General features: G+C 42.6%; 1 protein-coding gene across 1 annotated transcript; it reads right to left on the reverse strand.

Moving 5' to 3' along the window:
- Window positions 1-1,313: 1,313 nt before the first annotated feature.
- EMP2 (epithelial membrane protein 2) lies at window positions 1,314-21,373 on the reverse strand. Its single transcript, XM_058815931.1, has 5 exons — window positions 21,162-21,373; window positions 7,357-7,467; window positions 5,280-5,373; window positions 4,535-4,681; window positions 1,314-3,958 (listed from the first exon to the last, which is right to left on the reverse strand). Exons 2-5 carry the CDS (start codon window positions 7,432-7,434, stop codon window positions 3,774-3,776), a joined length of 504 nt encoding a protein of 167 aa, XP_058671914.1. The 5' UTR covers window positions 7,435-7,467; window positions 21,162-21,373; the 3' UTR covers window positions 1,314-3,773.
- Window positions 21,374-22,419: the final 1,046 nt, after the last annotated feature.

The raw sequence follows: 22,419 nt of genomic DNA on the forward strand, positions 1-22,419 counted from the left end.
GTACCTTACCAAGTGTCTGCTACTGCTGGTAAGTACTACACTTACTTGCAGTGGTTTCATGTCAAAGCATTATTAACAGACAGTATTAACTTCATGTTTCTTACTTGTTACAGTCTGTTATGCTACTCCATTAATTTTGTGAGCTTGATTCTACAGCCTTGAAAATGGAAGTCTTCTTTTTAAAATTACTTTACTTCCACATTTCATTTTCTTTCATCTTATTACTTCAGAGGGGATTATTGCACCTATAAAAGAAATGAAAAATATAGTAAAATTTTCAACATCATTATTTTATTTCAATGGTTTTAGGATTCTTAGCTGTTATTAGTATTTGGAAAGGTAGTGGCTCATCTATTCCTGTCTTTAGGAACTACAGGAAGAATTTGTTTCTTTGGTCTGTTTAGCTAAGTGACACAAAATTCCACAATGCTGAAGATAGGAACAGAATAAGTCAAGCAGTCCCTCTATTATTTTGAACACATTAAGAACCACATAAAATTAATTGTTGATGTAGCTGAGGTAAAAAACTAGTTAATGTCTAAGCAGCACAGATCCTATCATCTACAATACAGTATAGCAAAGTAATGCCCATCTCTTGTTCTGAACAGAATACATAAATAAAAACAAACTTTATTTTTATTATCTTGACATAAATATTATAGATTGTTTTTCCAAGATTGTTTCCTGTGCTGCAGATGATTACTTGCTGGGTGAAAAATATAAAGGTACATTCACGGCTGATAGTGAATATTATAATAATCGGGACTTTTTCCTCTTATCCATTATGATTACAAAGGAGAAGTTTCATGGTGTTTGGGGAATTAGTTCTGTGGAACTGGGGGAGTGTTTTCAATGGATCTGTACAAACCCAAGTGTGCTGTGTGATTTGCAAATCCAAAGCTTGGACCAGAGCAGATACAGAAGTCACTGGCTTGTTTCTCACATTATTTGCTCATACAGTCAAGGCACTCAACCTCATCTTAAAATATATGATTGTTTCTGCAAATGATGGAAAATAAAAAAACCTTATAGGTAACTCCTCAGAGCATCAGTGGATCTTACATTACTCAAGACGTTCTCTTGACACCATACATTTAAAAGTTCAATACACTAATATTTTCTCTGCTTACCCTGAAAGGTCTTCAACAAAGGACAAAATAATCAGGTTCTGGTTCTACTTACAGGCAGGAAGAATTTAATTTTACCTGTTCACACAAAAACTCAACTATTTCTCATCCAATATTGTGTAAATATATCCCAAGCTTAAAGAAAAGGTCAGATTGCTAAATATATTGAGTTTGCTAATACAGTACAAGAATTTGTTTTAACTTTATTTTCATGTACATTTTCAGAATATATAGAGTATAGAAAATGGTATATTTTAAAGACATATAAGGTAGAAAAAAACCCATAAAATATGTTTGTTCTGCTCAAACTCTAGTTCAGACTGATTTGTTCACTTGTGCAGAACACTCCCATCTCTTGTGTGGCATCATGCACATGCTGGTGTTTGTACACAAGTGGAGGTGTTGTGCATCAGAGTATTTGTTGTGTGTGTGGTTTTCACTTTATTAAAGGGACAGAGCTTTTACTGTGGAATTAAACTGTGTTCATATATATCTACATCTTTATTTTAAATATTTGCTCTACAAATGACCTGAGCATTATCAAGGCAAGGAACTGAAGCATCTCTGCAAGTCAGTGGCATAAAAAGCTTAACTTAGAATTCTTCAGGACTGTCAACTAGATATTAGAGCTTTAATCTGTATTTGCTTAAAAATTTCCCTTATTGTTTCATGTTTTAATAAAAGTAGCAAAATGCCTAGCTAACAGTCTATCTACTTTCACCCTCAAACCTGCATCTATTTATTTAAGACAAATTCTGTTTGCTAGCAAAATCTCAGGTTTTGAACCTGAAATGTATTCAGCAAATTATAGAAACACTTTTTTAAAAAGTAGGGTAATAATTCTTGAAATTCAGAGCACTCCCACTAAGAGGAAAAAAACCTGATGAAATACTAGCATGATGCTAGATTGGGAAGAATCCCTTTTCTTCAAAATGATATGGGTTTTTAACTATTATTATTACTTTTACTGTGATGTCCTGCTTGCTCATCCTAATTTTTTAACAGTCTTATTGGGATTTCTTTGCTCCCAAAAGACAAGCAGCACATGCCAAAGCATTATAGGATGCTGAAGGAATGAAGATGGAATAACATGACCTGTCACTCATGCTGGAGACAGTTCCTAAAAAGCTATGCACCTGAACTTTTACTTCGTGATAAATCAAGGATAAATCTGAAGAAATCAGATAAAATTTCATTATCTGATGTCTAATGTAGCAATTATTAACTTCAGTAGAGCTACACTGCCTTATGATACTGAACTTGTTCTCCTTTAAGTGTAATACCTCATTAAAAACCTATTTACTTTTTTACTGCCTCTGCATTGGGCCAGCTGTAGTGAATATGAAAAAAATAAATAAATGGTTAGAGCTTTTCAAAAGTCAAATCTGTACTTAAGCATCAAAGCTGTGACTAACCAGGACAGGCTGCTTCATTCATTCTCCACACTGATCTCCAGAATCACCATCAGCCAAATCCAGTATTACACTGCTGAGCAGTTAAGCCTGGTATTAGAGCAAAGATTTAGCTCATAAAATTACTGAAAAATAAAAACCAAGTAATTTTATCTTTAAACCTATCCTGGAATTTATAAGCATAGCAATTGCACTCTGATTTGGTTAGTAGCAGAGTTTAGTTCCAGTAAAATCCACAAAGGAATTTAAAATCAATTTTTTAAAGGCCAATTTCCCAATGGGCAGACTCAGGGAATGCTTTTGTACAGGACACATTAACCATGAAATCACTATGTGATAAAAACTCCGTGTAATAAACATGTTGAGTTAGGCTGTAAAAACCTAAATTTGGCATTGCTTGATCACTAGGCTGCTTAGAAATCTGCAGATAGGCCCAGTAATGCTTTCCTATTTCCCTTTTCTCCCTCCCAGGAAGGCTGCCCAAGGCTCAGGGATCCAGGGCTGGGGTGGGGAGCTCCTCATTGCCCCAGCTGTGCTGGGCCCAGGCTGAACAGGGAATTGGCTGATAAGTGCTCCCACCAAAGGCTCTGTGTGCTTAAATTAAATGTGAAACACAGTCAAGGGAAACATTTGCTGGAGTACAAAAAGGGCTTGTTTACTTTTGCAAAGCAAGTGGTTTTAATAAAAACTTGATGACACTTACTGCACATTATAAAGAGCAGAACACTGGTCCTGAGCCAGGGCAGACGCTCTGAGTGCAGCTCTGGGCTTTAGAAGTGTTTGCTTTTTCATTGTCATCTGGGCCTTGTTTTGTTGCACGCCCCACTATTTAACATATTTCAAAGGGATATCTGGTCCAGGAATATAATTAGTATATTGCTTACAAATTAATTTGTATGGGCTTTATTTGTAATCTACTAGAGGCCAGGAACAAACTGTTAATGTCTAATAAAGGAAAACAATTTATGATGATGAAATATGTAAAAGAATGTAAAAGAAACAACTTGGCTCTGTCTTGCTCTGACCCCTGACCTGGAGGTGCCAGGCATTTCATTTCACCTGCCTTCTTTTTTTTTCTTTTTTTTTTTTTTTTAATTCTGTTTCATATCAAGAACACAGTACATTTTTAGAGAAACAATACCTTTACTACAAAACCATGTAAATGATTATATACAAAATGGTTACTGGAATTTGGTTTTGTACTGTAGTGACAGAAATAACTAGGTGCTGACATTTATTTACGCTTCCTTAATACTAAGTACATCACTCCACTGATCAGGGTAAAGGCAAAGGCAATCCAGGCTAAGACAAAGGAATAGCCATATTGGCCTTTGGAAACTTCCATTACATATCCATGGCTCTGGTGCAGTTCTTCATGCCTGTCTGTGTAAATGGAAGCTGCAATCATAACACACAGACCTGCAGGAGGAAGAAAATAACAAAGGTCAGCATCTTAAAACATTATCAGTACACACATCTATTCACTGTCTCTTCTGTTAGCCGCTTCCACCAATGTCCTTTCTTTGCAGATGCTCATTTTCCATCCTCAAACTAACCTGGAAGCATTTCAAGACATATTTTCAGTTTATTTGGCAGGCTATAAATTTGAAGTGCTGTTGTGTATCTATGTCATTTTCAGTGAACGGAAAATGATTCTGAACATCTGGGTAGTTTTTAAGACTGACAAAAAAAAGAAGTGAGTGCTTGCCTGTAACAATTAGAGAGTTATTTAGTGTCCTCAAGAAGTTCAGCATCTCAAATTCTTTCCCTTCAAAGTTTAAATTACTTTATCCTGAGCAGTGATGGCATCCATGTTTTAACTGTCTATATATTACAGAATGGTACAGCTCACTCTTTAAACAATTATGAAGGATAAGCTATGGCCTCAGGAGCACTACAGAGTTCTCATGCAGCTCATTCTTTTTGAAACCTTTTCCTGCTTTCCTACATTCATGAAGATATCAATAAAGTCAAAAGCATTGAAAAATCACTCACATGACAGGAGCTGGATAACAGAAGTTAACACAAATCTTTCTCCTTGCTTTAGACGGAAGAGTTGAAGAATGAAAACCAGAAATGCCACACAGCAGAAAATGGTAGACAGGATCATGGCGGCCTGAACAGCCTGAATTGATTGATACTCTGCAAAAACAAAGCAGCCTTGATTAAAAATCTTTTCTCTCTTTGCCTTCTCCTGCAAGGAGTACAGGGGCAGAGCCGTGTTCTGTAAGCAGGAGTTCAGCAGATGCAGCAAAGCAGCCGTGTGTGCATTGCAGGGGCTGATTCTCCTCTGCTTCCTTGGTATTATACACAGCCAGTGGCTTAAAGACTTCCAAAAACTTCTCATCAAACTGAGTGAAAACACTGAAAAGACTTCTGCCACATCCCACCCTTTGCTGCCATCAACGTCCCAGGAGCACAGTGGAACTACCAGCTGTCCCAAAGAGCTTCCAAAATGCAGACCCCAGCCTCCCACCAGACCTGGAGACAGCTCTTCAGGAAGGTCCAACCAGACATGACATGCACCCTTAGCACTAGAGTTTCCTCTCATTCAGGTTTTCATCCTGTCCATCACTTCCCTGTAACTGGGAGCTGAAGTAACCAATTACTTTTTTAACCATGAGCAGCTGCTCTGTGTAAATCTGCAGCCACTGTAGCCAGGCTGGGCCGCTGTAAATTTCACAGCAATTTCCCCAGATCTGCTGAAGGAACACACACACAGGCATGGAGGGACACTCACCATTGAACTCATCAGTGATAGCCATACAGGTGCTCGTATTCGTGATACACACTCTCCAGACATCTGCAGAAAAGTTATCTCCCACCCACCAGGCCTGCAAAATGAAAGTAAAGGGCTCTTACAGGGAGAAAATGCAAAAAAAACCCCACAAAACTCCTTTGTTGTCCTAGTGTCTACTGATTAGATACATCAGCCTTAACAATTTTCTGTTCATTTTTGATACTTAACCACTCCAATGAAATGTGTGATCTCATGGCATTTCAGAATAAAGTGTATATAATTATCCACACATTATTCTCATTTTAGACCTCTGTGAAGTAGATAAGGGCATTTTAAACATCTCAAAGCACCAGGGATTTCCACTATTTGGGCAGAAATTTTGTATAGTCGGTGATTACTCACTCCTTGAGGCACCTAGACAAGATGTGCTTTGTTCATCCAGACCCTGTTTAGGATGCACACCTCCCTGAAGGACAGTATTTGCTAATTAGCAGGAAATAGCATCACCTCTGAAACAGAAGTCCTTTATAGATGTTCTGGTTCCTGCCACTGAAATGATTAATCTCAATGCAATGCAGCTGTGCATGAGCTATACATGGCATCTGTCTGGTAATGGCTGACAAATTAACATCCTCCTGGGGTATTTCTATTTTGAGCTTTAACATTCAAGGCAAAATGGTTCTGCAGCATCTGAGCAGATTTTTACAGTAGCCTGGAAAATGACAAGCACTCCACAAGTGGCATTTCCTCAGGAAACCCATTCCCATTCCAATAGCTACCCAGGCCTTTGTTTTGACTAGAGCTGCACAAAATGAGACTTTTAAATAGGATTCCTGGTAGGATCTGCTGCTTAAATAGACATTCCAGAAGCCTCAGAGCTTACTGTGCAGCTTTGCAAACAATACTGCAGTTAAAACTATAATATACTATGGTAGTAGGCATATAGATAAACAGAACATTGTGTTTTAAGAAAAAGAATTACTTTCTCAGAATGCCGTTCATTTGGATTTTACAGTCCCAGTTCAGTATGTTATTTTTCAGCTCTGAGTTCTATATAATATAGAGATACATAATATAAAATCTAACAACAGATGTTTGTACAGTTTAAGTTTTTAAATGTTCAAAGGTAGCTAATGACACAAAGCAGAGTGCATAGGCTTTTATTTCTGCAATAATTTCGGTTGTGTGCAGCAGATTTGAAATAAGATTAGGTTGCTTTGCCCACTGTCTTTGCTTTCTAAATATTCAAAGGAGCAGGGTAAGACAACCTGCTCCAGTGCTCAAATAATGACCTACTTCCATGGAACTATGAACCAGCTGACTAAAATGTAACACCTGAGTTTGTACACTTTGCAACAAAAAGTTGTGAGTAATGCATAATTTCACTTGGAGCATGGTCTTACTAAAAAGTATTTTCAGCAACAGATTTTTTAATATCAAAAGCCTGTACATACATCAGACCTCACAGATAGATTCCACTGCACAAACTTCTGATCAGGATAGTGGGCTGTTTTGGAAAATGGAGAATTCCATTAAAAGCTAGATATAAATACTGGAGAGTAAATTCTTTTTGATCACAAAAATAAAACAGACATTTTGAAACAATGCAATATAAAATATTCTAAAGCTTTGTGCTGAAGCTACTTCAACTTAATAGACACACATACATTCATGGTGTCTCTCACGATTTAATTGGGCATCTTGGACAAACACCTGTGAGGCAAAGCACATCTTGACTGAAATTCTCCCCACACATTAATCACCAGCTGTTTGACTTTAGGTACTTGAGACAAAAGGACAGTGGATCTTCCCCCCCTCTCTGCTTCATGTCCAGCTGAATCAAATCCCAGGGCTCCACCCTGTAAATATCCTCCCTGGCCAAGTCTCTCCCAGGGGATGGGATCTGTTGCCTTGAGCTTACAACATGATGCCATGGACAGACTTATCCACCAGCAACATGCACACCCAAGGCATTTTTTGTTACAGAAAGGTCTTCGCTTCATTTCTTTGCTTCAATTTTTATGAAGCAAAGAAATCCCAGTGTGTTTGAGAGCCAAGGAGAAGAAATGACACTTACATTGTCGATAGTTGAGATGAACAGCAGAGCTGCTGAGGTTATGTGAAACACGATAATGAAGGCCAGGAGAATCAGCATCCTTGCTCTGGGAGGCTTTAGGCTGAGATAAATCTGTTGAACATAAGAAAGTATATGAACAATCTTTAAGAGCTGTCAGTGGATCAACCTGCAGTTCTGGTGCTGTTAGAGACCATAGCATCAGATGCAGCTGGAGTCCACAGCACTTGTTCTCTCTCTGCAGATACTAAACTGGCATCACGGGTGTTAAAATGAATCACAACTTGAAATGAAGCCAAAAGCTGCATTTTGCAACCTTCCAGCATGATGGCTGCAGTGAATAAACACACAAAGAAGTTTCATTCTGTGTGCAAGGATGGAAAACTCCTTCACACTGGCTTTTAGGGAAGTGCATTTCAAATTACACTGCCTCATGTGCAGTGATGAAAATATTTCCACTGACTGCAGTAAGGTCTTGTTCCAACCATCCTTCCAAAGAAGGAAGAACCAGATTTCAAAAGAATGCTTATAGAACAAAATTAAGTGCACCAAGAACTACCTCTTAGATTTAGTAACACTATGTTGTACCTTAGGCCTCACATCCTTTGTTCATACAGTTATAAGTTTTATCCATTGATAATGACTAAGGACTACTATTTTCTTCAATGTATTGCTCCTACTGGTAGGGTTGAATAAACCCATTAGTTTCATAATAATCCAGTTAGCTATTTTATGTTCAGTCACTTAATACTCTCTGTAGGCTACCTATTACCTTCATACCTTATTTAACCCACCTACTGCAATGTCACCTCTCACATGAAAAAAAAATATATACAAGAGAATCAGAACCTGTATTTAACTGGAATCCCCAGGAAATCTGTGGGCATATAACAAACAGGTTAGGGAAAACTACTGCTACTAATACTCAGAAAAATGCAAATGCTTGACATATCCATTTCTTCTTGGTCAGAAATTCTTTCCCATTAATGTATGCTATAAGGAATTTGCATTCTTGCAGATCTTTGCAGTTAAGATGCACCACTCTGTACATCATCTGCACATTGTCACTCATCAGTACATTAATGCATATGTACTTTCCTTTGCTTTGGACACATGCTATGATGTCAAATGATGCCACTCACATAACACAGCACATATCCAGAAGAAAGGGCAGTTAGGAATTTTAATACTTCCATTATTTTTTTCATGTCTAATCCCCTCTCTCCTACTGCCATTTACTGGAATAATGAACCACCTTAATAATTTAACCAAAGAAAAGGACTACTCTGACAGCATTTTTAAAGCAGCTCTACTGGCACTCTCATCAGGGCAAATAATAACTACTCTGCAAAATTTTAACAAAAAGATAATTGACAGCATAATTACTGAGTGAATAGAGACCAGGAGTTCCAGAATAATCCTCTCCATCTCCACAGCAGTACAGAGTTATAACAAGTTCAAAGGCAAATAGCATTGAAGTGCTTTTTTGAAAAACAAGGGGATAGCCTTATATCCATATCTAATTAAAATGACTGAGTGGGAAAGCCAAGTCAAACCCTAAAATAGGAAAAGCATCTACTCTAGTGCGTATTCCTTCCCATTTCCTCTCTGTTAAACTCTGCCTCCCCAGCCACAGTGAAGAACAGAAAGTGGGAGTTGCCTCCAATGAGGTGATTCTACTGTATGACTCAAAAGTCCTCTGAATCCAGTTCCACTTCCAGAAATGTCATTCATGGTTCTCTATCAAGCCTTGCTTGAATGAAAGGAAGAAGAAAGGAAAAGAAGGTATTTTGTGGGTTTGTATAATGCCACATCAAAATATTTTTCATTGTGATATGTCTTTGCACAGCACACTCTTGTCTTGTGGCTGTTTTTTTTCTGAGGTTCATTTCTTGCACAGATGGTATCTAAGCATTCAATAATGCAACAATCATCTGCCATATAAGGAGAGAGAACCAAATTGTACTCAGTATTATTTTAAGAATAACAATACAATTTCATCTTATTACATGAAGTAACATAAAGTAAGAGAGACCAAAAAAATGTAACCTAATTAAAAACAATCTTGCAAAAGCAAGACTTGCCAGCACAGAAGAACCCACTTTATCTTCAATCAAGGGAATGGTTTTGTTTTACTGTTTTCAGCCATAAAGAGAAGTGTTTCAGACAGGACAGATAAATATGTATGGCTGGTAAGAAGAAGACATTTTTTGTTTTACCCAAATAAAGCCAAGATTAAATTAAAGATATTTTTATTTCATCTCTAAAAAAAATGGACAATAAGAAAGGTCTGATGGGTCTGACATTTCTTTTTTGAAGACCCTTCCTAAGAATCATCTTTAGATTCCCCCTCCTGCCTTGCTGGCAACTGCTCCCTTCACAAGCTGCTACAACTTCTGTGCACACAGTGCTAAGCAATGACACATGGAGTCAGGAATTAAATACACTGGGGGAAAAGAGGGAGACAGACCATTTCCAAGTAATTAATACCAGGAAAAGACAACAAGAACTGGTTATCCAATCTGTCATGCCTGAACAGGATCCCAGAAGTGCACAGACCTCAATCACTCCTACAAACTTTCCCTTCCCATGGAGACCCAGGAGTTTCTGTGGTTCACCCTAGCCTGCAGAAGGAATAATGAAGGGAGAAGGGTTTTACAGAGAAATTCTTTGTGATTTGTGGGCAGGAAGAAAAGAGCAGCTCCCCTCTTCCAAGATGCAGCCAGCAACATTGCAGATGCTACTACAGAATCTGCATCCCTCTCTAGGCAGAAATTCTGGGTTACAACGCTCAGAAAGATCTACTAGTCCTTCTCAACTCCACAAAATGCTGGAATTCAAACCTTACAGTGCAGACTCAAGATTCTCCCACTGCCTCAGGAAGCAGTTCTTCCTTCCCCAACCCTCTGAGGACAGCCTGCGTGGGAACCTCTCCTAGCAGCAAGCAGCTCCTTTCCTCTCCCTATGAGCAAGGGAAGGACACAGCTACAGAGCACTGTTTGCATTAACATTCAGAATTCTTATTTCACTAATGTATCACTAACCAAACACTTTGGTAACATCCTGTTCTGCACACTAGCTGTACTCCTTTTCTTATTTACCATGAACTGCTTCCTGGACAGAGTGATTTTTCACCTTCTCTCATTTGCAGCTGAAACACACCATGCTCTCAGGTCAGGGTGTCCATGAATTTAAAGTACACTGCCTTTAGGCGTGGATGAAGGCTGAGATGATGCAACAGATATTAGCCATCATTCCCCAAAGTGACTTTTCTTTTAATAGTTTTTACACACACACAAATATATGAGAAAAGCTTTTTGGACACACTACACTTACAATGATGGAGCCACACTTCTCAGAAGTACATGATGAAAAGACTACAGGCAACGGTTACAAGTTGCAACAAGGAATATTCCAATTGTGAAAAAAGTATTAATTATATTCAATGAGCATGATTAAGTACTGGAACAGGGCCCATGAGGCTGTGGGATCTCCATTCTTGGACATCTTCCTGACTCAACTGAAGCAAGGCCCAGAACGTCCTGATCTAACCCCCGCATGGAGCCAGAGTCTGCACCAGAGACCTCCAGAGGCTCCTTCCAGCTCAGCTCTCCTGTCAATCTGCAGCTATTTCAGGAACCTCCCTGTACCAACCTCCAGCAAAGCTCTGACAAAAGAGAACATAATATTTAACTTAGCTCATCACATGTGGCATTAAAAACAGATTTGGGGGTTACAGTAAGGATGACTTTGGATGTCAACATAAATTCCTTCAATTGCAAGGCTCAGCAGTTAATACCACTTCATAAGGTGTGGTGTAAGGCAGAAATGGACAGATACCGCTGAGCTACAAGTGCAAACTGCCACTGGATCTAGAAAGAGTAAGTTATAGGAATCCCACTGAACACATCCAGATTTGCTGTGGTAATAAAGTTTCCCACAAATGCTGTTAAGTTGCAGAATACTTATACAAAACACAATAAAACAGAAGGCCAGTTACAGCAACAACCCATATTTTTTTTTTCAATTAGAGCAGCAGTAATGCTCCAGTGCTACTTCATTTTACAAGGGGAGGATAAATGCAGCAGTCACATTTCTCTTGAATCTCATCAGTAATGCAGACTTTTGGAAGCAGTAGTTTGCACTTGCCATGGGAGAGAGCCTGATGAACTTTAGAAGAAGTGGCTAAGAAGGGCCTCTGCTATAATCTCCTGGACATGCAGAGACAAGTATGTTTATACAGGATAAAACACTACAATCATCACAGAATTGCACAGTAAAGCAAGGTATCTAGGCCAGGGTTTCCAACATTTCTGAACTGTAGTGTTTCAAAACTGGGTTGTCTCCCTATGTCATATCACACACAAAAACACATCCCCTGCAGAAAAGCTTCAGTTTATCTCCAGGATAAAGTTTATCTTTCATGTCCATCAGTATAAAGAAACATGACTATTAAAGTTTTTTAGTACAGCAAGCAAGCAAAAATGGAAATAGTCTTTGACAGTTCTTAACAGAAGTTTTATCACTACTTTCCAACCCAGATGTCATCTCCACAACAAACGCTTTCCTTTCCTCCCATGCAGTTGAACTGTGCTGCCAGGCTGTTTCTCATGTTTGAGCATACTCAATTTTTGCAAGCAGCAATACATAGTGCAGTGTGTTTGTCCTGGCCTCATTTGCATTGGAAAGGCTGAAGCTTACCCTCCAACACTGGCTGCTGCCCTCACTCCCTAAGATCAAGTCAGGGGTTTTTATCATCTTCATGTAAGCCCATGTCTGAGAAACCTTCCACACAGACAATCCTGGTTCATACCCTTAGAAACACGGTGAAATCTCTGCAGAACAGCTCCTGCTCTGCACAGACCGAGGCTGGGGGGTGTGCAGACTCTCAACACCCACATTTAGAGAGCTGAAAAGACACACCCAAAACAAGGGGCAGAGGATCCTGCTAAACAAGTTACCATACCTGCAGCTCTCTGCACTGAGATGTTTCATTGCAACAAGAACAGCAGGTCTTTGGGCCATCTATAAGCATCCAGTGCAGCTGAACTTTCTTGAGGTCACTGGTGTAAAACTGAATCAAAGCAAACCTTAATTATCAATTCTTCTGCCCCTCAGTGCTATAATTAAGTCTGAAAATATGAATTTATAAGAAGAAGTTTGTATACTTGTAGCATGAGAAATCTGTCATCTTGTGATGCATCCTAAGTTGTTTGGATTTACATGTTTTTGCTCAGAGTTCTTCTGCCACATCTCATGGTGTCTCATGACATGTGAGAACTCAGAAGCTGGCTCACATTTTGCCTGTACCATTGTCTCTGAACTTGCACAAAATTCCCTGGTTTATAAAGAACAGACTGATACTGTTAACTAACTTCTTTTTTTTCTTTTATCAAGTATGAAGGGTTCTTTTTTCCTTGTGTGATTCTCAGAACTGGAACCAAAAGTGAAGTTCAGACAGCAGACTTTCTCCCAAGCCAGCAAGAGCTTTGAGGATTTCAACAGTCCTCTAATGCCTAAATATCAAACAACATAAAGGACAACAAAATCAGGAAATGTAATACCAAGAGAATAATTACACTAGTTGAAACAACTTACTCCAGTTTGTTTATTTCTTCTGTCTGAGTTAATTTAGCAGTTGGGAACACCAACACTCTTCAAGTGTACATTCAAATTGTGACCTGTTTTCATGCCCAGGTGTTACCCAGCTAATAGCCAATACAGAAACTGAATGTCCTCCTTCAACCAGTGTCTGCAGCCTGGAGACCTGCAAGAAGTGCTGGATGGCTCTGACTACATCTCTACAATAGTGAATGGGGACCCAGGAGGGAAATGCAAAGTACAAGTAACAGTCTACACAGCACACAGGCTCCCATCCAATTTCTTCCTGCTGTAAAGCTAAGCATGAAGAACAATGTGTGTTCTACACAAAATAACATTCCCTGCTTTATGCTGGCTTTGGAATCAAGACAGCTACGTGTCCTGTGAGCCCCTAGATGGCACAGAGACCGAGACCATCAGCTCTTTTTGTTTGCCTAACTGAGAACATACTCAAGCTCTTTGTGCTACCTATTTTATGTGGAAGGAAGAGAGCTTTTCACTTACACTTCTACCTGCTTTTCTAAGTCCTTCCTCACAAAGCAAGGAAATCAGAAGGAAACGAATCAAAGCTCCCTGCACCAACCACTGTATGAAGGCAAAAAAATCAATATAGCAAAAAACGAATCCACTCTCTTTTGTAGAGCTCCATTTGAATGACAACATGTATGGCTTTTTTACACAATGGCAGAAAATAAAGCAGGGTCATCCTATCAGTTCTAGATTTATTGGTGCCTTTGCAGCAGGCTGTGTTAAGACCCAGCAACCTCCAGCATAGTTACAGCAGTCAGCTTGTTGTGTTTTGATAGTGAAATACATGGGCTTGGAGAGAAACTCACAAGACACAGTATGACCTAGTCTTTTTCTATTTTCTTTCAGAAAATCATGCCTTGCAACCAAAGCCCTGAGGTCTGATCTTCGTGTGCACCACAACTAGTACAAATGTACACCTATAGCTCAATAAAACCTTTTGTTTTTACCGTGTTTGGATGTCTGTCCATCCTGCTGGTACCGGTGGGATTCCCTGATCAACAGCAGACTTAAAGTGAAGAAGCTCATGTGCCTGGCCTCCCTACCACCTGTGTGTGAGGGGATGCTCAACACCCTTTCAGCTCTTCCTCAAACAACTTCACAAACACTAAATCTGGTCTCCTTTTCAGAAACCCCACCTAGTTACCAAAGTGAAAGGACTGTGATTACAGTCAGGTCTGGCAGATCATCTGCAGACTTCCTCCCTTCTCACAGTCCTCCTCATTAGGTCTATGCTACCAAGCAGGAACTCCAAAGTCTAGCAAATTCTAACCCTGCTGTTCCATACACTTCCAAATAAAACAAAAAAGCAAACTACAGCAAAAATGCAACATGCTAGCTTTGAGTATGGAGACCAAAAGAAGCAGATGTTTCTAATTTCTTAGGAATGCTTTTAATAAAATTTTGACCTACGGATGCCAGCCTTGCTGCCACTTCTGTAACTCTGTCAGTCATTTATTTGCAAACAAGTTTGGACTGGGTTTAGACTCGCCCTACCACTCCTTTCACTGTGGCCCTGCTGTGTGCACTGCTGAGGAAAGTCACTCAGCCATGAAGCCTTTGTGGGCAGACTCAGCAGAAGAAAACCAGCTATGGGAACACAGGGAGACAATGCCCTGCTGTGGGGTGGGGAAGTGTCACTTACCAGGAAAATGAGCCTTGTGACAGCTTACCTGAAAATCCTAAAAAATAGCCTGAAGCTTAAAAACTTCAAGATATATGTATTCAAATACTCCAGCAAAATCTGGTAGAGACATTACTAGCCTCTATATGCTGAGAAGACACTTTAACAGGTACAGAAGTCAGCTGCCTACACAGACAGACATATTTGAATATAAGTCTTTAAGACTTCATCTTCTCAAAACTGCTTTTTAGAGGGTTTTGCGTGGTCAGCAGGAAGAGATTGTCCTGCTCCTCCAGCAGCACAAATCACACCATCCTCAAAAGTAAATCTTTTACACATTCTTATGTTTCCCTAAAGCACTTTTAGTTGTAACTGTACTTTTATACTAGATAATAACAGTCTCATACTTAAAGATGTTCTATATCTGCATCTAATCCCAACACAACCCACAGTGGTGTAAGGTAGGCTGACATATTACTAAATAATACCTAAATGGGTTGCAATTAATCTCTGATTCCCATCATAGTCATCCACTCTTCCACCTTCAGTTTACGCTGAGCATCATATGCCTTTGGCAAATGCTAACAAAACAGTCTTTAATCAAAGACACCCCATGGTTCAAGGGATTTCTCAAAGGGCAAACATTGTTTGAGAAAACCCAGCAGGGATTTGAAAGAAGTAACTGCTTGTGTATTGCAGTTTCTGGTTTCTTGCAAAACATAAAACTATTCTGTCAGCTTTCACAAAGGTATGTGCAAAACTTGTTATAAAATGTTTGTAACTTAAGTATGTATGGTTAGAGCTTAACTGTATTCTTGGAAAATTAAAGAAAGCACGCATCATTTCAGGCGTTCAATGCATGCTCTCTGTTCAGCCAGTTTGCTTGTTGTGCACCAGATACCACTTCAATGTAAACAAAGCTGTGGTGTACATTAAACCCTTCTTAACAATCAAGCTGGTCTAGAAGTACTTAAAACTTGTTTTTTCCTAAACTTAACAAGACAAGAACCTCTCATTCTCACTTGCTCATTTTCAAAGATCAAGACAGAATGGGGATATACTTGCTTGCAGGTAAAGGCAAATACATGGAAGGAAAAAGAACTGTTTAACTTTAGAGATGAAAATATATGGCTATAAATCAGGTGTGAGCACTTTTAGGATGTAAATTACAAGTCTTAGAGCTATCACATTCTGGAACAGCCTTACAATCACCACAGCACAGGAAAAAGAGAGCTCCACAAAAGGATTTCCGTGCAGGGACTGTGCTAGCAGGGCGGCAGACCCGCTGTCCTGAGAGGACCCTGCAGCTCTGCTCTCCTGTGAAGCCTCTCAACAGCTTCACTGAGGCCTCTGTGCATTTCACAACAGGCTTTTTGCATGATACCCATGCCCTTGGCACTGGGCTGAGCTCCCTGCCAGGCCCCAGGGCTGCTGGCAGCAGTGCAGGCTGTTGGGCAGTGCAGTGACACCGGGCTGACCATGACACAGCCAGCTTGAGGCACCTTTTGTTTCTCAGGTGGGCAGCAGAGCTCCCAAGAGTGAGCACAGCCTGAGCCCCTTGTCTGAGGGTGACCCAAGGGCCCCCACTGCCTGCCAGCCCCCAGGGCAGGGGCAGCAAGCACAGAGCCCTTTGCAGCCTGCTGGCACAGCCCTGCCTCTGGCTCCATGGCGCTGGGACAGTGACACGGGGCTGTTCCAGTGAGCTATTCAAGCTATGGGAACCCTCCCGGGAACCTGCTCCTGAAACAAACAGCTGAACTGAGGTGTGGCCTGGCCTCACCCCTGCTCAATCGCTGTGTGGACACATTTCAGTGTCGAGGGTGTCTCTGTTCAATACCTTGGCAGGGCAGGGAGTGACAGACCAAGTAAAATACCAGACCTTTATATCAGGTTGACAGATAAAATGTGTCCTCAGTCAATGAAAAGGGGGGGAAAAAAAAGCACACCTGCAGCATTGACTAGAAATTAACATAGTTCTGAGTGAACCTCAGACCCTGGGCTCTGCTGACTACAGACGGCTGCTTATCCAGAGATTATTCCAGATACAACAGAACAGCTCGACTGATTTATGATGTTCCACCTAATTAACCAACAAACAAAGGCAGAAAAGGTCTGTCTTTCCAGATTGAAAGCAATGCATTTAATTCCGTAGAAATAAAAGCTGATATTGTTTTAACTTTGGCAGATGCTCTGTGGAAATTGCTAGCAATTAAATGCGTTGCATTCACTGTTATAAAATTTTCAAACTGCTTGTTTTGATTTGGCTTTGACTAGCTCTGTGTTGAGAAATTTTGGTTTTAGTTATTTCAGAGTTTACACATCATCTATCAAGAGTGTGAAAACACATTTCTATTGGTGGTACAACAGTTGGTTATAAAACAAAAAGCTTAAACTCTCCACAACTACTACTTTGTTTGACAGCAACACTGCAGCACAGGATTACACTGAATACTCTGCCTACCTCCAGAATGCAATTTTTACACCATAATTTGTAATCAGTGCCATTAAAGCTGCCATGTGGACTCTACAAATCCAGGTAGAAGGATTTCCATGCCTTGTTTGAGCACACTCAGTGCACAGCTCCTCTACAGTGGCTGCTCTGTGGGAACAGCCCAGTCCCCTCAGCCCCTGGGTCACTCTGCCCTACCCCACAGCTGCACCTTGCTAGGCTGGACAGTGCCTGGGTCACTGCATAGCCACAGGGCCAGGTAAGGGTACACCAAGCACCCTGACAGATGGGCAGGCTCAGCCAGAGCCCTTCAGTTGTTCACAGACTGTTCTGCAGGCTCTGGACTTGGGTTTGTTTCTGCCTTGGAACTAAACAGCAAGTTTGTTCTTCAGGGGACTGAGCACTGCGAGCCCTGGAGAACAGGTGAGTGTGCAGAGCCCACCTGGCAGCACATGCACCTCAGCAGAGACATCCAGGCCTTTGGAAGGCCTCCTTCTGTCTGGAAGAAGGCCAGAATTTGGATCTATTTCAGGACACTGAACACCTGCATTACACAGCTGAGGGAGTGTTCCTACTGCCCACCTCAGCTGTTTGCGGCCCATGCAATCCCAAACATAGCACAGTGTTTAAGAATCAGTGAAGCAAACCATAAATATATATCCTATAGCCATCTCTAAGGGGTATTTGAGTCAGTCCACTTTCTGCTCCACCTACAGACTCCTGTGAAGATCTCTATACAGCCAGAGGGTTGTATTTTAAGGTCACACCCAAATTATGAGGCTTCACCTGGCATGCACATACCATCATTAAACCTGCCCATGAAACTTCACCAGCAAAATAAAAAGGTGTAATTACATTTTCCCTATTCAGTGGAGATATAATAATTCCTTTGATGGATGAATTCAGGCCATCAGTCTTTTTCTTGAGTCTCACCCAGCAAGATGTATTTTCTAATAATTATGATACTTATCTTCCTAATGAAGTCATAAGCATCACCTGACATTTTGAGGTATATTTTACAAAACTATCTACTCTCTAAAACAGTAAATTTTTTAGCAAAAACTGAAACTCCACTGCAAAGATCATGGTTTGCTTTGAGCATCCAAAAAACAAGCAAACCCTAACAAACACTGAACAGCTCCATGAATGGAATTCCTTAGCGCTGTGCTTATGTTCTCCCTGCATTCCCTCTGAGACCAACGTGATTTCAATAAAAGCTGTGCATTCCTTTCTACTTTCAAATTTGGCTGTGCTGGTTTCACATGGATTTTACATACAGTGTTTGTTTCACCTCAGAGTACATATCTTTCTTATTAGTTCCTGTATAACACAGTGCCTCATTCTGCTGGGTGTTCTTCCAACAGGAACATGGAGGAGGACCTGGAAAGTACATCTGCCAGCTAGCAGCATGAAAGACCTTGTCCCCAGAGACCTACTTATCTCTTTAATTAAACACATTCTGGTCCTGATTTATGTGGGGATGTCATGTCTTACATGATGCTCAGGATGCAAATTGAATGTGAAGTGCCAGTGGAAAATCAAAATATATTCAAGTGAAAAGGGAAGAGTCTCCTTGTGCTGCCACTGATTTCATTTTTAAATGACAGGGAAACTGCATTATGAAAGGAGACAGCCTACACCTAATATACTTAGCAAAAGTAAAGGAAAGTCTTGCTTCTCTAAATACCCATATGGGACTCATCAGTACAACATTCTTCTAATCACTGAAGGAATGTCAAACCTGAATTGAGAAACAACCTTGAGACAAACAAGACAACAAAATAAAAGCCATAATAGTAGAAGTAAAAGAAAGACACAAGGCAACTGTGAAGCAGGAGATGCTAATAAATCAAGAGGGGTCAAGTGCATGAACTGAAAGTGGGTGTGAGATAGAGATGCTCATTTCTTCTAAACAATGTTGGCCAGCAACAATAACTCCAGCATCTATGAACGGAGACAGATTCTTTGTCTAAGATAATAATGTTGCAGCAGCCTTCAGTCTTGACCTGCTCAGTCTGTTGAACAACTTCCTTTATTAACAAGGTTTTAAATCTGTGTAACCAAATAAAACTAACTGTTTTTCCTTACTGGCAAATCCACAGCATAATCAACACTGTTTGCATGTTTATGATAGAAGTCTTTCCAGACCACAAACAAAGAATACAACACCAGTAGTGTCTTGTCTACTGATTGCATGTTGTTTTTATTTGAAATTATATTAACACACCATTTTTCTTCCTCAATGAGCATACCAACAAGAAACTGATCAGCATGAAGAGTCTTCAAAGTATTGCTGCATTTCAGCTCCAGCTAATGTTGATGGCTATTGGCAGAGCAATTCCTGGATTCCTGGGCAGACAGGGACCTGGTAACATCCCCGTCAGCCACGCAGCTGGCGTGATACAATCTGTACACATCTTTATTCAGCACCGAGGATGAATCTTCCCTCAGGTATCCCAACAGTCTATTTCCTAACTCAACTAAACAAGTTCACAAGGAGGTTCAGAGAACAGCAAGAGTTCCTTCTTTCAATGTCTTTGAAGCAAAGGTGAAGTCCTTAAATCTTATGCTGAATAAAGTCATATCAGCTTCTACTGCCCATGTTTACCATACGCCTTCGTTTCCACTCCCACTTTGATTTCACCAGCTGTGGCAAGTATCTGTACCCCAGCTGCATTCCTTAGGATGGCATTTGTCACACACTCTCTTACAAAAGCCTTACTGGACTGTGCAGCAAAGTATAATTCCCATTTCTCCCCCCAGTGAAACTCATGCCCAACAGTCCCCTACCATTTGTGTGGATTCCTGCCTGCCCACACCTGCAGCCACCGGGCACCTCAGTCCCAGCAGCACAGCCTCACAGCTCTTGTCTGAACTACATGGACAGCAAAGCCTTCAACATCTGAGAGGAGGTCTGGATGAAAGAGTCACTATAGACTATTTTTATTTAATAGAAAAAACATCTGCTCAGGCAGGCAAGAAGGCTTATTTTATATAGCTAACACACCAACACTGTATATACAGAGTCTGCAAGTAAATAAAGAGAAAGAGCTACATTTTGTTTTTCTGATGATGAGCCAACCATAGCTGTTTACTTCCAAAGTTCCTAAAGAAAACGCCAAGGTAATTCAGTGTGGATTTCACAGCTATTTAGTGGGTTTCTTCACAGCTCTGTATCAAGTCTGAGGATACTACTAAGATGCTCTACAGCGATAATTACTGATCATTTACATACTATTCCCAACTGCTGTGAGGAGGGGGGAAAAAAAAAAAAAGACCTTCCTGCACCATGTGAACAAAGTATTCCTGTCAATAAATTAAAAGAGAGGCTGAAGTGCAGGTTTCTTGATGGCAGCAGTCTGTGGGTAAGAACAAGTCGTGGATAAGCCTGCTGAGGAACAGATAGCAATGTACTGTTCTTCCTAGAAATGTCCAAACAAGGAGTTGATCTCTCAAATTCAATACTCAATATTGCAGACAACCCACGATACTGAGAGCTGCCTGTCCAGTATCTGGCACACAACATCCCCGATGTAAGTGGAGCATTACCTATAGATAAAAACCACCTGTGAGTGAAACTGCAGTTCGACTCAAGCAGAAAAACCTTTAATGCTGGCCAAAACTTCATAAACCGAAATCTGCACTGAATTACATCTAAGTGTATTTCCCTTCCACTGTCCGGGGGGGGAGCTGCCAAGAGCGGCTACAGCGTTACTGCAACACACGCGAACTCCGCTGAGAGTTCATTAGAGAAAAGAACAGCAAGAAACTATCCCGTACACAACGCGAACTTTCTGCTGGCTTGGCCCAGCCTGGACTCGCTGGCGAGGAGCCCCTCGGCCCGCCCCGTCCTGTCCCGCTCCCGGACGCCCGGGGCGAAGAGCGGGGCCGGGGCTCGACGGGACCGGGACCGCTCTCTCCGGCTGGCCCAGCGACGGCGAAGCACCGCAGCCACCCAAATGAAATGTGCTTCGTAGTAAACAAACGCGTGCTTTTAATTTTTCCCCAATTCTGACGGGTCTCTTCCTCCCCTGGCTGGCGAAGCCGCCCGCTCCCCCCGCCGCCGCCCCGCTCCCCCGCGCCCCCCGCCCGGCCGAGGCTACTCACGGGCGCGGGCCGGCGGGCAGCTCTCCGGGGCTGCGACCGTCTGGCGGCGGCGGCGGTGCCTCCGCCCGCCCTCCTGCGGGAATGATGTCAGCGGCGGCTGGGTGTGGAACCAGAAGGGCTTTCAAAAGTGCCCCCCGGCCGCTGGCGGCGGGAGAGGGGTGTGAGCGTGTGTGTGTCTGCGAGAGTGTGCGGGCGCGGAGGGAGGGACGGACGGACGGGGCGCGCACAGGAGAAACTTTCCCCGCCCGTTCCCATTCGGGCGGGTATCCAGGCGCGCCACCGCCCGGCCCTCCCCGGGGGCGCTCGACCCGCCGTACCCCGCGGCCGGGGCCGGTCCCCGCAGCGCTGCCCCCGCCGGCCCCCGGACAGGGCGGGCCGAGCCCACGTACGGGATGCCAGCGGCCGGGCGCTCGGCCCGTTCCCCGGGCGGCCCCTGCCTTCCGTCTGGGCTGAGCCTCCCGGAGGAGTGACAGTGACCGCTCCGCACCGAGTGCGGGAGGCGGCGGGACCCCGGCCCACGGAGCCGCGCACAGCGAGGGGCGCCCGTGCCACCCGTCACCGCTGGCAAGGACGGAGGGCTGCTACCCGATGGTAGCTGGGCCAGGGCTTTTCCCGGGAGGGACAGGGCGAGGCCCAGGGCGGAGCCTTCTCACGGGAGCCATAGCGGGGGAAAGCAGCCGCGATTCCCAGAGCGGCCCGGGACAGCTGCGATGGCCGCGCCCGGCGGAGAAGGGGCCGGGAAGGCGCCATTTGCAGCCGGCTGTGCTGGAGCCGCTCCCGGCCCTCAGCGGCGGGCCCAGCGCGGGCCGAGCCCCTGCCCCGGGCGAGCGCCGCTGTGAGGGACGGGCCTGGGGGCGCCCCGGGCGGCAGCGAGTGCCATGTTAGGGCAGAGCTACCCTGGCCCGGGGCCCGGCGTGCCAGGCTCGGCTCGCTGCTGCCTGGGCTTGTTCGTCACGGAGAAAAACGAGGAAAGCTGCCCTCATAAAGCCGTGCCCGGGCAGCACAGGTGAGATTGGGGTCACTGCCCGCGCCTCACGCCCGCCGCTCTCCTGAAGGGTTCCCCAGCCACCATCGCCAGTGGCAAACATCAGTCACCAGCTGTGCCCGATTCCAGCTTGGCTCTCACATAGCCTTCGTCAGCGGGGCGATGGTATTTACCGTGACTCAAGCAGGCTGAAGACCGTAATTCGGCTTTTTGGCTGCCTTGCAGGTTTTGGTGTGGGTACAGCCTCTTGGTTTGTTCAGATGGCTAGAAGGT

The sequence above is a fragment of the Ammospiza caudacuta genome, chromosome 17 (genome assembly GCF_027887145.1).
Source record: "Ammospiza caudacuta isolate bAmmCau1 chromosome 17, bAmmCau1.pri, whole genome shotgun sequence".
Taxonomy (NCBI): domain Eukaryota; kingdom Metazoa; phylum Chordata; class Aves; order Passeriformes; family Passerellidae; genus Ammospiza; species Ammospiza caudacuta.

Coding starts and splice junctions, on each gene's coding strand:
- EMP2 (XM_058815931.1), bottom strand. CDS start 7,434: ATGCTGATTCTCCTGGCCTTCATTATCGTGTTTCACATAACCTCAGCA. Junction 5,374..7,356: donor TCATCTCAACTATCGACAAT/GTAAGTGTCATT, acceptor TTCATTTTGCAG/GCCTGGTGGGTGGGAGATAA. Junction 3,959..4,534: donor TGTTATCCAGCTCCTGTCAT/GTGAGTGATTTT, acceptor TTCCTCCTGCAG/GTCTGTGTGTTATGATTGCA.